The sequence below is a fragment of the Mus musculus genome, chromosome X, assembly GCF_000001635.26.
Source record: "Mus musculus strain C57BL/6J chromosome X, GRCm38.p6 C57BL/6J".
In the NCBI taxonomy this organism is placed as follows: Eukaryota; Metazoa; Chordata; class Mammalia; order Rodentia; family Muridae; genus Mus; species Mus musculus.
The window spans coordinates 97,348,663-97,367,154 of NC_000086.7; the positions used below are offsets into that span (position 1 = coordinate 97,348,663).

General features: G+C 36.4%; 1 protein-coding gene and 1 pseudogene across 5 annotated transcripts in view; one reads left to right on the plus strand and one right to left on the minus strand.

Moving 5' to 3' along the window:
* Window positions 1-18,492, minus strand: part of Eda2r (ectodysplasin A2 receptor) — a 43,398-nt gene that overhangs the window by 14,826 nt on the left and 10,080 nt on the right. For all 5 annotated transcript variants that reach the window (XM_006528025.3, XM_006528026.2, NM_175540.5 and 2 more), the window contains exon 3: window positions 13,099-13,196. In XM_006528025.3, coding sequence (XP_006528088.1) covers window positions 13,099-13,185 — 87 coding nt within the window. In that variant the 5' untranslated portion in view covers window positions 13,186-13,196. The remainder of the gene's footprint in view (window positions 1-13,098; window positions 13,197-18,492) is intronic.
* Window positions 16,838-17,511, plus strand: Gm18111 (predicted gene, 18111; annotated as a pseudogene).

The window sequence follows — 18,492 nt, forward strand, 5'->3', positions numbered from 1 at the left end:
TATCTATATCTATCTATCTATATACACATATGTGTACGTGTGTTTATGTGTACTGGAGATTATGTTTATGTGTATGTGTATATAATGAAACTTCTTGGCGAAGGTCAGATTTGAAAATATTCAGTATGACATTAACTCTAAAACAACAATCACTGAAATGACAGTGAGTATTTGTCTGAAACTTTGAAAAATTTCTTAAGCCATATTTTTAAGATGTTGAGAGTACATAACCGCCATATGCAAATTGTAATATTCTGTGAAACTTCAACTTAAGAAAGAAGGGGAAAAAAAAAGATATTCTTCAGGTAACATAAAACGCCCATGTTGCCTGGTAGACACACTATAAAATGGTAGCTACTAAAAATTTTCAATCAGAAAGAAATGATCAAAACTGGTAGCTTGTAAAAGGTGAAAAATGTTGGAATTATAAAACTAATTTATAAAAACTGAGCTTTTACTCCCACTCCTTTTCAATACTGTAAGCACCAGCCAGGAAACTTAAGGCATTAAAAAGCAAATTAAAGAGATACTAATTGGGAGCAATAAATTAAACTATCTCTATTGGCAACTGACATGAGATTATATGTTAGAAATTGCAGATATTCCCCAGAAGGCTTGTAGAAACAAGTAAAAATGGGATCCAGCACTACCACCACCAGCCAAAACACGTATAGAGAAAGAGCTCCTGGACAGCCTCTCATTCGCAATAGTCTCAAAGAAAGTTAAATGCCCAGGAGTAAACCAAACCAAAGAGATGAAAGACCTTTAAACCTCTAAAGAAAGGGATAAAGACACTAGAAAGTAAAAACATAAATCATGCTTATTGATTGGTAGAATTAATATTGTGAAAATGAGTGTTCTCTTAAAAAGCCATTTAGAGTTTTAATGCAATCACAATCAAAATCCCCATCTCATTCTTTACAGAAATAGAAAAGAAATGAACTATTGTAAAATTCACATGGAACCTTAAGACTCTAGGGGGCAAAACCCATTCCAGTTTCAAAATGTATTACCGGGACAAGTAATGAATACAATGATAATGGCACAAAAATAAACATATTGACCAATGAAACAAAACTGATGATTGAGACACAAGTATATATAGCTACATCCATCTAATACTCTGCAAAGATGCCAAAACCACACACTGGTGAAAATACAACATATTCAACAAATGGTGCCAGTAAAAGAGGATGTCTACATATAAGAGAAATGTATCAGAACTGTATCTATTACCTTTGACAAAATCTAAATACAAATGAAGCCAAGACCTAAATTTGAAATGTCAATGGTTAGAGGAAAATATACAAAGTACTCTACATAAAATGAATGTAGGAATGGACTTTCTAAATAGTGTCTCACTTGCTAAGGTATTGTGGGTAATAATTGGTCTCATAGAATTAAAAAGTAGAAATCATAAAACTAAAAGGCATCTTCACAACTAAAGAAACAATCCCATGAAGATTATTCCCAAAGAATAAGAATCTTTGCCAGCTATACATATGAAAAATATTAATATCCAAGATATGTGAAAAGCTCAAGAAATAAAGAGGAAAAGCGGCCCACAAATAGTATTAAGAAAATTGGCTCAAGATCAGAACAGAGGGAACCAGCAGGGTCCAAATGATGTGATCAGGGAAATGGGACAGAGAGGTTCAAATTATTGAAGGGAAAGGGAAATGAAATTAGAATGGGGAGGATAAAATAACAACAAGCATGTCTGAAAAGGTCATAAGGAATCATACAATTAACTATTTATTATATTCATGTATATTTCCTATCTGGATTGAAAATGCTTCCTCTAAGAGCCAAAGACAATCTAACAAAAATGTAAAGAACAGGCATGAGAAACTCTTTTGAACTTTTGCTCAGGGTTGTCCAAGAGACTCCCCAAAACAAATAGCCTATTGCTGTCAACAGTGATTGTCCTCAAAAGTAGAAAGTAAGTCTATATTTCTATACACACTATGCACTTCAAGGATAGGGTTTATAGGAGCTGGTGCTAGAATTAACTTGAATACCTTGCCCACAAGGAATAGTTTTTACAATACTAAAAAAAAAAAAAAAAAAAAACAAACTTCCAAAGGAAGCAAAGGAATTCCTTTTTGTTTTTGTTCTAATAACTTCTTTTTTTATTAAAAATCCCCTATTCCCTCCCCCTTCCCCCTGCTCACCAACCCACCCACTCCCATTCCTGGCCCTGGCATTCCCCTACACTGGGACATAGAACCTTCACTGGACCAAGGGCCTCTCCTCCCATTAATGACCAACTAGGCCATCCTCTGCTACATATGCAGCTAGAGCCAAGAGTCCCACCATGTGTTTTCTTTGATTGGTGGTCTACCCAGCTATGATGTCTATGAACCACAACAATGACCACCTTGGCACAATAAGCCTAATAGGTACAGCAGTGGCGCACACACACATATGTGCTAGCCAACAACTTTCTAATTTCAATTAAGACCTGCTCAACAAAAGGGAAACCATGTCAGGTACAGGGAACCTTTTCAACTACCTAGAGCTAGTGCAGTCACAGAACTTGGATCTAATAACTTACAACTACCACTTTACTAAACCACCAATGTCTCTAACCACCTTCTGTATAATGTCTTTATACCCACAATAGAGTAATAATTCTGTCATTACACCTTATTTAATAAAATTATCTTTGCTACAGGAAACCATTACAGAAAACCACGATTAATTAACTGCAGTGTTGTGATGTCCATCCCCAGTGGATACATCTACAAAACCACTCCCGTACCTAAAACTCAGTGAATATTGAGAAAAGAATATTAGGGCCTAAGAATGAGCAAGTTTTCTGTGAGATTGTGTATCCTAGTAATGTCGGAAATACACCCATAATCTTACCAACGTGAATACCTCTTAAACATGAGCTGATCAAGAACAGCAGCATGGACATGTTAAAGTTAATGGGGAAACCCAGGAGACTTTAACCATACACAAAGAGCTTTGGTCAACTAAAAAAATGCTCAGAATGGGAGAAATAGTCTTGCCTAGAGAAGAACACACCAGTACAATGGGAGAATACATGGTAATGATTGTACGGAGGAAAGGAGAAGAAAATCATGTAATCATATTTTAATTTGTAAAATTAAAAAATCTTTGAAATGATAAACTTTCTTTTCACAAATTGTATAAATCCTATGTGGTGATTATAACATAATACCACATCTGATATCTATGCCAATTATATACATACATTGGGTGAAATGGCACAAGTAAGAATGGCTACCATACGCTCATTTATTTCAATGTTTAGTTATCAGAAAGTGGCACTATATGAAAAGGAATAGGAGATATTGCATTGTTGGAGTAGGTGTGGTCTTGTTGGAGGAAGTGTGTCACTGAGGAAGTGGACATTGATGTTTCAAAAGCCCAAGCCAGTCCAAGAGTTACTCTCTCTTCATGGTGACTATGGATCTGGATATAGAAGTTTAAAGCTACTTCTCTAGTACCATGCCATCTTCTTCTCATGCTGATAATAGACTAAACCTCTGAAACTGTATGTAAGCCCCAATTAAAAATTTTTACAAGAGTTTTGGGGTCATGGTAACTCTTAATAGCAGTAGAACACTGACTAAGATATTGGGAAAGTAAAGGCACTTAAATGGATGTTTCTATACTCATAATGGGAAAAAAGTTGAAACCAGCAGATACTAAAAAGTTACATGTGTGTATTTTAGTATTTAGAACAGCTAAGCAAACAATACAAATAAATACAGTAAAATTGGCACAAATATATCAATATGAAGTTTTAAAATACAACTTTGTATAACCAACAGAAAGGCAAGAAAAGACAAAGAAAAGAATAGGAATGGAGAGCCCAACAGTAAAACAACAGCCTTCAGGCTTAAAGTGTCAATCAATAGCAATCTTAAATTTAAATCATCTAAGCAAAGCAATTAAAAGGCAGAAATGAGCATTGTAGAAAAAAATCAGATACTATCACATTGCCACCCCCCAGCCATTTCTTTCACTGATGAATGAATCATTTCCTAAGAATTAAAAACATGCAAATTATCATTTACAAGTCTTGTTGAGAATCATCTTTCATAGTTAGGAGGCAAAAGAGTTTCGTTTTTTAAATGATTCAGGTTTCCAAATGCTTTTGCTGCTAATCAGTTTTATAATCAGGAAACATTTATCTTAATTTTATCATGCTTTCATGATGCTGACACAAAATTTCAATGCTGACCATGGAGTAAGTATAGTTATTTCTTTTTAAAAGTTGTTTGTATAACATGCAAGAACAATTAACTGAAAAACATAATCAAGAATGGTTTATGCTAAAAACATATACTATTTTAACTTTAAGAATTCATTACCATATTATCAAATAAACATAATAAGAGAAAATGTATTAAAAAGTACATACAAAATAGTGACGTTGAATAAAATTTAAAAACATTTCTGATTTTAATATATTTATTATATAAAGTATTAAAAATACTTTATTTTATAACATTTGTCTACTCAAGTACTTTACTTGAGTAGAAGTTGAACAATAAACATTGTACTAAGAAAGAGTTCACAGGTTAGTATACATCCCTGTCAAATATTTGAAAAGTAAAAAAAAATCTTAAAGCTTCATAAATTAGTAATTAATATTATAGAAGAAAGCATAAAGGTAACAGATGATAGAAATATGCATTATTCATTTTTGGGTTTGACTTTTGTGTCATGGGAATTTTATACATTATTTAAAATACATGCAATTGTAATGGAAATTACTAAAAAATGTACAAATGTGATATCTATTTATATATTTCAAGAATATTAAAATTGTATTTAGTTCACAAATTATACTTGTAGAAAATATCCCAAGGAATTACTGTTAATCTTCTGCAATAATTTGTTTACAGGGTTATTTATAATTCATGAGTGAAATATAAAATTGAATAAAGGTAACTGAACAGAAATGTTGTCTTGGATGTTGTTAGCTTCTTATCCAAACATCATTGGCCTCCCTTAATAATCAATTGTTCATTTCATTCTAGGTAGTATGATGACCAGGCTCAAAAATGCTTGCTTTATTTGTTTAGCAAACCTTGATGGAATTATTCTTGTGTGCCAAACATACATTCATAGTCACCCTTCTATACAGAAATGCATTACCCAGTTTTATCATAAGATGCAAAGAAAAGTCTTTTTGGAAACTTCGAGAAAATGATTTTTTCCTAATGTAAAGCTAGCTCTTTTGCCTTGTCTCTGCTTCATGACTTTTGTGGTATGCATATGTGCTGGTTTGGTTTTATGTGGACCTAGATTATTTCATAAGTGGATATCTAGCTTGGCCAGAAACATTTCTTGGTGAGGTTACCTTTTTTAAAGAGTGATTCTAAAGTAGTATTATGAAAAATCATATTTGGTTGTAGCAGTGTGGACTTATATCTGGGTCCTATATTCTGATGCACAGATCCATACATGTGTTCTTTTTGCCAGTCCAGTGCTTTTTATTACTATGGTTCCGGAGTACAATTGAAAATGATGTGTTTCCACATTGTTGTAATAGGTATCTTTCATTCTTCTTTTTCCCAGAATTGATGGCACTATTCAGGGTCGTCTGTGTTACCACATGAATTTATTTATCTTCTGTGCTTTTGTGAAGAGTGGCATTGATATTTTGAAAGGAATTATATTGACCATGTAGGCTTTTTTGGTACTATAGCCATTTTCAAAATATTGTTTTCTCATTTGTGAGTATCAGCAGTCTTTCCATCTGTCTTAAAAACATTTCTATTGATGTGGTAAAATATTATGACCAAAAGCAACTTAGGAAAGAAAGGGTTTATTTCAAGCTTACAGTGTTTACATCACAGTCCATCATCCAAGGAAGTCGTGCCAGGAATCTAGAGACAGAAACTAAAGCAGAAGCCATGTAGGATTGCTGCATACTGGTTTTCTTATTGGGGCCTTTTCATCCTAATGTGTGTGTGTGTGTGTGTGTGTGTGTGTGTGTGTGTGTGTGTGTGTGTGTGTGTGTAACCTGAGACCATTAACCTATATCATTCAAATAATCTGAGTATTCTGATATCAATCATTCATCAACCATTGGACTGAGCATGGCGATCCCAATGGACGAGTTAGTGGAAAGACTGAAGGAGCTGAAGGGGTTTGCAACCCCATAGGAAGAACAACTATATATATATATATTGATATATTGATATATCGATATATTGATATATATACTTATATTGATATATCGATATATCGATATATATATATATATATATATATCAACCAGCCATACCCCACCGCCCAGAGCTCCCAGGGACTAAACCACCAGCCGTATATGTAATCAGAGGATGGCCTTATCTGGCATCAGTGGGAGGCATGGACATTAGTCCTGTGAATGCTTGATGCCCTAGTGTAGGTGAATGCTAGCTAGGGTGATGAGGCTGGAGTGGGTGGGTGGGGGAGCACAGTCATAGAAGCAGGGAGGAGGGGGAGGATAGAGGTTTTTCGGAGGGGAAAACGGGAAGGGGGATAAAATTTATAATGTAAATAAATAAAATAACTAATAAAAATTTTAATAATAGAAAATGTAAAAGGTACAGAAATTTGGTGCAGTTAAAATTGTTTTTTGAGGATTCTTGAAAAAAGAAAAGAAGGAAATGTACTACTCTCTTGCCCAAAGGCTAATTTTGGGGGACATTTTCTCATTTCCAAAATGACTTTAACTCATATCAAGTTGACATAAAATCAACCAGCATACCAGCATCTCCCAGAGTCGTCTTCTTTCTCTATTGAGTATGAGTGGAGAAAGGGAGGCTTATCTTGTTTCTAATCTTAGTGGAAATGCCTGGGATTGTTTTCCATTTAGGATGATGTTGGTTTTAGGTTTGTTGTATGTAGCTTTTAACACATTGAGCTATTTTCTTTCAATCCCTAGCTTTCTATTATGACTTTTATTAGGAAGGGATGTTAGAGTTGTCAAAGCATTAACAACTCAATTGAAACAATTATATAATTTATATCTTTAATTCTATATATGGACTAAATTATGTTTGTTGATTTGAATATGTTGGACCATTTCCACATCTCTGAATTAAAAAAAAAAAAACAATTTGTCCATGAGTGTACTTTTTGTTGTGAATTAAATTAATTTTATAAGGTTCTGTTGCTGGGCAGTGGTGGCGCACGCCTTTAATCTCAGCACTTGGGAGGCAAATGCAGGTGGATTTCTGAGTTTGAGGCCAGCCTGGTCTACAGAGTGAGTTCCAGGACAGCCAGGGCTATACAGAGAAACACTGTCTAGAAAAACCCCAATAAATAGATAGATAGATAGATAGATAGATAGATAGATAGATAGATAGATAGATAGATAGATAAGTTCTGTTTGCATGCTATGGCAAATTAAATAAGAATGACCCCCATTGGGTACTACATTTGAATATTTGATCCCTCCCCATTGGTGGAATTGTTTGAGAATTAAAAGGTGGCTGTGCTTTTGTTATAGGAGGTATGCCACTGGGATGATCTTGGGAGCTCCAAAACCCTTTTGCTCAGTATCTCCAGAGCTCTTTTCCTCTCTATTGGGATTTTTAAGATGTGAGCTTTTAGCTGCTCCAGTAACCATGCCTTTGTCCCATAAACATGGACTCCAAGCCTCTGCAATAATAAGCCCAATTAAATGCTTTCTTCTATAAGTTGCCTTGGTTGTTGCCTTTTATCATAGCAATAGAAAAGTAGCTAATACACATGTGCTAATGAAAAATTCTCTATCTATGTTTACTTTATCTTTCTGCTTTATGAAATACTTGGAGAAATACTGGTGTTGTTTCTACCTTGAAGGGTTGTTAGACTTGAATCCTCATCCTAGAACTTTTTAGTTGTGAGGTTATTATTATCATTATTATTATTATTACTATTATTAAAAACCTCTAATCACATTGCACAGTTTAGGACTGTTAAAGTTGTTTAATCTACCATGGTTTAATTTTGGTCTTTCATGTGTTTATTGATTCATTCACTTTTTTAGATGTCTTCATGAATGTTTTGAAGGCTGTTTTGAATGTCATTGGGATCTTCTGTAAAATATGTCCTTTCATTTGCAATTTTGATATTTGAGTTTTCTCTCTGTTTCTCTAGAATGGTTTTTTAAAATGACTTTTGATTTTATCTTTTTAAAGAACCAACTCTTTGTTTCATTAATTACTTGCTTTGTTTTATTGTTATCATTTTTTTTCCATTTTCTTAATTTCTTCCTTGAAAAAGATTAGTTCTTCCTATCTACTGATTTGGGGTTTGCCCTTTTCTTGCTCTTTCAATTAAAGTATATTAATAAGTTATTTGTTTGTAATCTCTGATTGTATGCACGTGAATGCAGAAACACATGTAAAGTATGCACCATTCACAATAGCTTCTTGAACTAATGTTTTGAGGCAAAAACTCTCATTGAATCTGGAGTTCAAAAATTCAACCAGATAAGCTGGCAACTAAACCACTCTTTCAGTGACTCTTTCAGCTGTATCTCTTTAGTATAAGATTACAGGAACATGCTGTCATGTGTGGATATTGCTTTTTTTGCATGGGTGCTAGGGGTCTACACTTTGCTTCTCATGCATGTGAAGCAAACACTTTATCAACAGAGCTATTTCCTCAATATAACTATTTTGGATTTAGTTGTCAGGTAAAAATACTGGTGATTATACAAAAGCCAGTATTCTGTGGTAACTTATGAAGCTGGTTCCCTTCTATGAAGGCAACCATTTCCTGATCACTGTCTGCATGGACAAAATGCTATCTGTGGTGCTATTAACATGCTAAATAGCATGAGGGCCTAGAGGCTCCTTCACTATCCCAAATACCTGTTAACATTTCTGAATCCATACTGGCATCCTATCTCTCTCTCTCTCTCTCTCTCTCTCTCTCTCTCTCTCTCTCTCCTTTCCTTTGTCCTGTCCTCCTTTATTCATGCTCTCTTTGTCTTCCTCTTTTGCTTCCCAGCCTCTTCTCTGATCACCAAGTTCAGTCTGCTTGCTATGTTCAGTCCATTATTTTCTTTCCCTTCTTTGGATGATTCCAGATACCTCAAGCTGTACTCTCATATCTATGATGAAACCTTGCATTTAACCATACTTGGTAAGGGTCATTTCATCAGTTTATTCAATAGTAACTGAATTCCCAATCATTGTCTTTCAGCTCTTGAAATACATCATTGCATGCTCTCCAGACTTTTAAGGTGTCTCTTCAAAAATCCATTAGAATTCTGATAGATTTGCCCTTTTTACTTTAGTGCTATCTATCTATCTATCTATCTATCTATCTATCTATCTATCTATCTATCATGTTTTGTACTTACGAAAGATCTGTAAACAGATATTTTGACTGACATGTTTCCTGAGCCTGGATAGCCACCCTGTTAGTCTAGATTTTGAAAGTTTGATTTTTTAAATAAAGACAGCTTTCTGAGTCCACTTAGCATAGTTTTTATGTTTACCATTTCAGTGTTGACCACTTGGTCTTGAACAAACAATTAAGGGGTTCATCCTTCAGTAAGTCAAATTCTCTTTCTCTCAGAAGTCCTAAGTTGCTTGTAGTTCTTAGTTTTGAGGTGGAGCCCTATGAGATCTCTCCTTCCTGCCTTTGCGTGCTATTTTCATTGTCACTCTTCAAGATGTGTCTAGGCAGCCATATTACTGAGGTGCTGTGGCTGTAGCTTCACTGTCATTTCTAAAAGACACAATCTTACAGCAGGCTTCCTGGTCCTCTGGCACTTACAAATTTTCTGACACCTTCTATGGTGTTCCCTGAGTCTTAGGTACAAGAGTTGTGCCATGGGACAAAATCAGTCTTTGCATGGTGTCCCATAGAACTCTATGTTTTAGTTATATTTTCTCATTATTTTATCTTTGTTGATATCTTTAGTGTTTCTGTTCATCTGTCTCTAGAATTCTTTCTTCCACATGATCTATTGTATTATTTAGGCTTTCAATTGGGTTTATTTTGCATGCTGCTTTTTTTCCCAAAGTTTTATTAGATATTTTCTTCATTTACATTTCAAATGCTATCCTGAAAGTCCCCATACCCTCCCCCCACCCTGCTCTCCTACTGACCCAGTCCCACTTTTTGGTCCTGGTGCTTCCTTGTACTGGGGCATATAAAATTTGTAAGACCAAGAGGCCTCTCTTCCCAATGATGGCCAACTAGGCCATCTTCTGCTACATATGCAGCTAGAGTCAAGAGCTCCGGGGTACTGGCTAGTTCATATTGTTGTTCCATCTATAGGGTTGCAGACCCCTTCAGCTCCTTGGGTACTTTCTCTAGCTCCTCCATTGGGGGCCCTAGGCAAATGGATGGATCTGGAGGGTATCATCCTGAGTGAGGTAATCCAATCAAAGTATTCACATGATATGCACTCACTGATAAGTGAATATTAGCCCAGAAACTTAGAATAGCCCAGATACAATTTGGAAAACACACGAACTCAAGAAGAAGGAAGACAGAAGTGTGGATACTTCATCTTCCTTAGAATAGGGAGCATGCTGACTTTTATATAACTAAAATTTTCCATTTTTTATATTGCTGTTTCTTCATTGAATTCTAGTTTTTGTATGCTAGAGTAACTTACTTATTACATTCAACTGTTTAGTTTTAGTCTTCTTGAGTTTATTCAGGGTTTTATTTCTTTCTTCTTTTATTAAACAACTGTATTTTTCTGAGATTTTGTCTAATTGACTCTCACTGTGTACCAGTACTATATTTTTCATGGGGATAACATCATTCTTCCTTGATTTGTCATCTTTCTTGTTCTATTCTGTTTAGATTTTTGCATCTGGGTTATTTTATTAGTTTTTCTTGTAGTCAAAATACTTTCATTATTCAAGTGATAGAATTTATATGTATAGTTTAGAGTTTATACCCCTAGTCATGTACTAAAGGTCCCTAGTACAACCAAATATCAGGTGTAGAATCAACTACAATTGCTGGATAAAATGCCTACAAAAATGTCCTTCTAGCCAATTAACAGTGATCTTTTTATTCTAAAAACTATTGGAAGATTAATATATAAGAATAATATTATGTATAGTGAAGCATTACCAAGATTACAAGCAGACAGAATGTGATAAACATAGGAATTAATGTTAGATCAACTGGAAGAATATTGAGTTGAGGAAAGATATTGGGAGGAAAGAATTGGGATACTGTTAGTGTCTAATAGTTTAACCATTTTTAAAGTTTTGGAGGGATAGAGTTAAGTGAAAGAAGAGGGGCAAGGAAGTAAAATTGAAAAGGAAGTGGAAATTAGTAAAACAAAGTACATGGGTTGTATGTAGGAAAAAGATACTATAGAGTATATAATAGTGTAATGGGTTAAAAAGCATGCAAAACAGTTGTGCAAACTAAGCACTGTATGACCTAATTTGAGATACTTTCAGAGTATTTATTCAAGAATTAATGCTTAAAAATGAAAAGAAAACATAAAAATTATCAAAAACATTGACGAGAAGAACAGCAATATGAACTAACCAGTACTCCCTAGAGCTCCCTGGGACTAAACCACCAATCAAAGAAAACACATGGTGGGACTCATGGCTCTAGCTGCATATGCAGCAGAGGATGGCCTAGTTGGTCATCAATGGGAGCTGGCCCTAGGTCCTGTGAAGATTCTATGCCCCTGTATAAGGGAATGCCTGGGCCAGGAAGTGGGAGTGGGTGGGTTGGGGAGCAGTGGTGTGGAAGGGATAGGGAATTTTTGAAGGGGAAACTAGGAAAGAGGATAACATTTGAAACATAAAGAAAGAAAATATCTAATTAAAAAAAAAAGAAAGAACACATTGACAGCAGCAAAAAAGACAAAGTATAATAAAAGCACTTTGGATTTTAGAAAAATCATATCAGTCACTATTTCTTTCCTCTTGGAATGGGTTTTGAATTCTTTCTTTTCCATTCAAAACTTTCCTCTAGCAAATTGCACTAATGGGGAAGATGCGATTTGTTTCTTATTCCAGTAGAAAGCTGTAAAGCCTGATTTTGTGTATGTATTGTCCCATAGAGATTAGATAATAAACACTTTGGATTGAGTATTTGGCAGAGCTGCAGTGAGATGAGCAGTGTAGTTCTCAATTCCCTTCTTGATACTCTGTGTGGTTTGACATCACTGTGCTGGAGAAGCCAGGGTGGGATCCCTTGCTGTGGGTTCCCATTGAGTACAGCTACAAACTTGGGATAAAAGAGGCTGTCAACTGTACTATCACATTTCAGCCCCTGGAGCCACCCAGGTTTTGTGGCAAGTTTTTCCTCAGGCTGCGCCACCATGCTGGTATATGGGGAAGGGAAAGGAGGTGTAGGCTTTGTCCTGCAAGTTGGGCTTAACCTCAACCAGAGCCCTGCTGTGAGAACTAAGCTTTAGTTCCAAGGCTTCATCTGCAATTGCTATCCAGTCCTTGGTTATGAGCTAACTGTTACTGCAGTGCTGCTGAGTGTGTGTGCTGTAAAGTGCCTCCCTGCGGTTTCCAATTACCTCACCAGAGCCAATTTGTGCAGCTAGGCACCAGTTCACAGCCACTCTTGTCTGCTTCCCCACAGAGATCTCACTTGGCTTAATAAGTCCATTTACAGCTACTGTCTATTGCAAGGATAGAGATTATCCTGTACTATCCTGTTTTCTTTCACTGAGTTGCATCATAAGATCTCTAACCTGCCAACTTCTCTAAAAATGCCTATTCTTAATTACTTGAGGAACTTCCATGCAATTTTACAACAGGGCTTCATTCTTACCATAGTATACCATGATTTTTAATCAAATTAAGTATACCTTGCTTTGTTTAACAGATTTCTTTAACGCAACAAGTTTAGAGATCTGTACTGAAATATTTCTTCATGAGGTTCCCTAACATATGAGTCTGATTGCCTCACTTCTTGTGAACAATGAATATTATTGCATATTATTTGCATTTCATTATATCTGCTGAACTGTCATAGCTGTGATTGACTGTATTACTAATATTGGCTTTTCTCAGATCTTTTTCTCTTTAAACCTTCTTTACTCCTTTCATAATACACACACACACACACACACACACACACAAATGCATACTTTTTTTTAAAGTACTGATTAAAAAGTTTTACCTTCGAGAGCTCCTGTCCAGGGCCACATTGTTGGCAGGTGACACAGCGCCCCCATTGGTCCCGGTACTCATTCTCTTGACAATCCATGATGAAAAAAACTGTGGGTACAAAAATAATTACTAGTTATCTTAAAGAATGATTTTAAAGTAGTGGCTTGCCTGAGATGTGGCATTTCTGTTTTCTTTACTGTGTGTTCTAGTGAAAATGGCCACAAAAGCCAACCTAAAGCAGGCAAAAGTTTTTGAGTACTGTTAATAACTCTTCTAAATGCTTTCTATGTGGCAATGCATTCCATTCTCCAAAAAGATGTCACAAATTATTATTAATTTCATTTTACAGATAAGAGAACTAAGGCAATGGGACAAACAAGTTTTTCAGCTTGTGGTTTGATATCAGGAGCTTTACTGGGAAAAATTAATAAATAAATTAGAAAACCCATTGGCTTCCTTCTACTGACTACAATAAAATATGTGAAAAGCTCTTAAAAACCACCTTTACACTTACTTTATTTGTCAATATTTTCAATAGTTTTCTGACGTAAGCAATGTGGAAAATATAATCCTTATTTGTGGATGAAAAAGTTGAAACATGATTTTTTCTTTGCCAAAGGATCTGATTACTTTGACTGGGTCATTCCATTTCAACTTACAGTCTTGCATGGATTCCTAATGACTTCAGTTACTTAAACCGAGGAAATTTTACATTGTGATCCTCCCTACACCAGGTAGCTTGAGAGGACTGAATGTGTTATGTTTCTTCAAGTCCTCATGAAGACTTTGAAGAACTATACAAACTAAAAAGATAGGTATGAAGATAGATAGTCTTATATAAACACAATTTTTTTCCATTTTTTATTAGGTATTTAGCTCATTTACATTTCCAATGCTATACCAAAAGTCCCCCATACCCACCCACCCCCACTCCCCTACCCACCCACTCCCCCTTTTTGGCCCTGGCGTTCCCCTGTACTGGGGCATATAAAGTTTGCGTGTCCAATGGGCCTCTCTTTCCAGTGATGGCCGACTAGGCCATCTTTTGATACATATGCAGCTAGAGTCAAGAGCTCCGGGGTACTGGTTAGTTCATAATGTTGTTCCACCTATAGGGTTGCAGATCCCTTTAGCTCCTTGGGTTCTTTCTCTAGCTCCTCCATTGGGAGCCCTTTTTTTTTTTTTTTTTTTTTTTTTTTTTTTTTTACTTATGAACTTTTTAGTTTTTGGATGTCAGAAATTCATAAATATCTAATTACTACATTCAACAAATAATATTACAATACTTAAGTTAATTCAAACAAATATACTTACAACAGGTTTAATTTCACAACATATAAAGTGCCCCAGAGCGACCAAGGCACCTGTCCTCCCTCCTACCTGAGTCTGGGTCCTGGGACCCAGCAGTGAGGGGTAGGGCACACACAAGCACAGAACCAGTGAGATGCCTCCTCAGGTCAAGGCAGCCTCTAGGGTTGAAGTTAAGCACTAGATCAGACAGTGGGGACAGGCTATGGCAAGTAGTGAAGTCAAAACTTGCATACTTGAAAGAGTATAGACTGCTGCTATAAGTGGCTAATGCACACCTCAGAGGTGCTGAGCCTGTTGTGCAGGTCATTCATCTCCATGCTGGGGCCTGGGCAGCTGAGGGCAGGGGCAGGAGGCATCTAATTTGAAGTTCAGCTTAGCTGGTTGAGACTCTCAGTGCTGTGAATCTGGCTGTGCCTCCCCCCACTGTTAGGGTGGGGCTTGTTCTGGATGCCCTAGTGGTACAGTCCAGTGTGATGGTGCAGGTGGGTGTTTTTAAGATCACCATGAATGGATGTGTTGCCAGCGACATTTTTGTCACTCCTTCCTAATCTTATACAAGACTATTTCATGTGGGTTCTCCACCTACGGAAAGTCCTTAATGTATATTTCTAATTATAAGGGAGGATGATGTTACCCCAATCATCTCCTCCAAGGCTACCAATAGAAATAGGGTAAGATGTTCTGGCTGCCAGTTTTGCTGAAGTATAACTTTTCTCTTAACTTTTCCCCATTTCTTCAATCAATAGAAGGTGGTCTATAATGTCTACAATTTAAACAAAATGGACACACTTTCTCCTCTGTTGTCAAATTGTCACACTCAGAAGACAAGGCTTTTGCTCTCTCTCTCTCTCTCCTTGTTATTAAAGGAAAAACTATTCATCTCATAACCTTCACTAATAAGGGAATTCAGTATTATGGCAACAAATCCAGCATAGAATAACTAAGAAAATTTTTGCTGTATAGTTTTCTTTCCCAGAAAACAGGAAAACATTGATAGAGTTCCCAAAGCAGACCTCCTTTAGAGATAAATTCTTAACATAAGCACCTAGAATTTTGTGGAAGCTGCTGTCCAGGAGGCATATGTGAGACCCTATTTTCAGTTTGGTTTCCAAACGCTAGTTTACCCAATAGGCATTAAATTGCATGAACCTTAATGTCTCTCATTAACCTTGGTACAAAACTATTTCCCAGGTAGGCTTCCTACCAAATACACATACCAGGACATAATAAATAACACAGAGTTTCTTTGTCCCTCCTTTTTATTAAAATGGTATCCAAAACATAAACTAAATTGATGTTCAATTTAAATTTAAGAAACTTTTATTAAAGAAAACATGTACAATGGACTGTTCTAGAGAATCCTGGATATACAGAAAAAACTGCCTAATAAGCAATAAATAAACTCATGGATAATATGAGACCTTATACCCTATGAATAGCAGTGCCCTACAGCAGGTGCTAATTTATGGTAAAAGTAAAGAAAGAATAATTAAGTGTTGAGAATACATATCTATCACCTATGCCTTGAATAGTAACAAAGGAATAAAAGTATAAAGAATATATAAAAATAAAAGTATAAAGAATAAAAGTATAAAGAATAAAAATATAAAGATCAACATTGAGCAAAGCCTAAATGCAGTAGACAAAATCTATGGTTTGGGACAGGAAATACTGTCCAGGTAAGATATAGAGCCTTTACATGACCTACTCAGGCTCCCCTGTATTCCTTTCACAGCAAATATGACCCCTTCCCACAGGTAGTTGCCATTCTAGTTTCTGTCATTATATGTTTTCACTGTCATCTAATGTCATACACCTCCCAATATAGGACATCACATTTTTGCTCCTAGTTTATATGATTTTTTTCATAAGAGATGTTAAAGCATGTCATTTAAAATTGCTTTGATCAAACACTATAGATCTAAGTTTTTGTGATCTTAGATTATGGTGGGAAGATAAGGTGTGTTGAAATTTAGTATTCAAAAATTCAAAACTTTTGTTTTCTCAAAGCATCATTATGAGACTAAGAAAGTGCCTCCTCTCAGATCTGAAGTGATTCTGAACCTCTGGAGTCCCAAAGTACAATTGGACTATGGTCAACATGGAGTAGGAAGCTAAGAAACTGAGACCCTGGTAGTCTGTTGACCAAACACCTCTAAAATATGAGAAGTTGCTGTTAGCTTTCGATATGATTGTTTTCTGGAAAAAGGGTGCACACCGCTTACAATCACAGAACAGCAAGCATTCATCACTATTCTCAGAATCTGAAAAAAATTGAAGGCCTATTATTATTATTTATTATTTTGGTCTGTTGAGTCATGCAGTAAATATGAGTAAAGGAGAATCATAATGCATTTTGCTACTACGTGATTATAGTGGGTGATACTGCTCCCTACAGACCCCTCCTCCTCAGGGAGCATCTTTCTTGTAGCCAGAGAAGATGATTTGTAAGAGGGTCCCACACAACGCCATTAGGAAAGCCTGGTATTCCAGGAACACCCATGACTTTTAGTGAAAATATGATGTGTTGCAGTGAGTACCCTTCGTGCCTCAGCTTCCAGTGGCATCTCAATCATGCCCACCACCAGTGTCCCTGACAGTACCTTCCACCACAGGCTCTTTAACACATGAAATGGTACCAATGCCAGGCGTGCCTTCTACTGAAGATCAGGCTACTTTCCCTTCTATGGGTCAGAAGCCATTTTTCAGAAATCTCTATGACTTTTGGATTATTGTGGTTGGGCTCCAGTAGTTGCTGACTTGAGAATCTCAGGACTCACTTGTGAACCAACCAGATTGTCAGGAAGGCCCTCCATTGTCCACAGAGCACATAGGGGGCATCTAAGAGGAAATCCTCAGTTTGAAGGCCTTATTTCTGCCAGTCTGATAACTGTAGGAAAGTATATACCAAACATTCTGACCTTATTAGTCACCAAATACAGACCTGAGTAAGAAACACTGCAAATGTAAAACAATGTACATGGTCCTTTTCTGACTTGATATGTGTGCATGTTTTAACGTGAATAGAATCTAGATACTGACCTCATAGATTAGATGAACATAGCTGACAGTTCATTAGATATAACCATCTAGCTAACACCAAAGGAGTCATCAGTGAATTTTAGTTTGCCTAGAACCTCAGGCCAAATGTAGAGAGGCCGAAGGTCTTTTTACTCCTAGCCAGGAGCTTTAGGTAATTTTCTTCCTTTGACTCTCTAACCCATGACTTCACTGTCTCAGACTAGCTCATCTCTTTGATATGTAAAGATTTAAAAGGAGGAAGGAGTGTCAGGATGTGATATTCAAGCCCAAAGGAAAGTACTGACCCCATCAGGAATACCTCAAAACCCTCAAATATAATCTCTGATGTTCTCATCACTCAGAACCACCTACTCTACCCTTTAGCCAGATGAATAGATGGAACAGAGATAAGGGGCTTTAAAAAGCTCTTATTGCCTGTAGCTCTTTACCTCAAAACCCTTTACTGACTCTTGTTTGCCTGTTCCATAAAGTCCAGGATCTCTCCCTAGATCTCCCACAGTTTCTAGCACCAGGTTTATGTTCAAAAATAAAGCTATAACTTACTGGAAAATGGACTTGAGAAAGGGCTTTGAATACCATGTTTTATTTCATCATCTTCTGAAAAGTAACAGTAAGTGTATTTGACTAAAATTACCATGTCATATGTAGCACAATAGATTCCCTCTTTCATGGCAAATCACATGCTCAGAGTTTCTGTATTTTTTTTCTTTTTTCTTTTATTAGATATTTTCTTCATTTACATTTCAAATGCTATCCCAAAGGTCCCCTATACCCTCCCCACCCACTCTGTTCCCTTACCCACCCACTCCCACTTCTTGGCCCTGGCATTACCCTGTACTGGGGCATATAAGTTTGCAATACCAAGGGGCCTCTCTTCCCAGTGATGGCTGACTAGGCCATCTTCTGCTACATATGCAGCTAGAGACACGAGCTCTGGGGGTACTGGTTAGTTCATATTGTTGTTCTACCTACAGGGTTGCAGATTCCTTCAGCCCCTTGGGTACTTTCTTAAGATACAATTTGCAAAACACAAGAAAATCAAGAAGGAAGA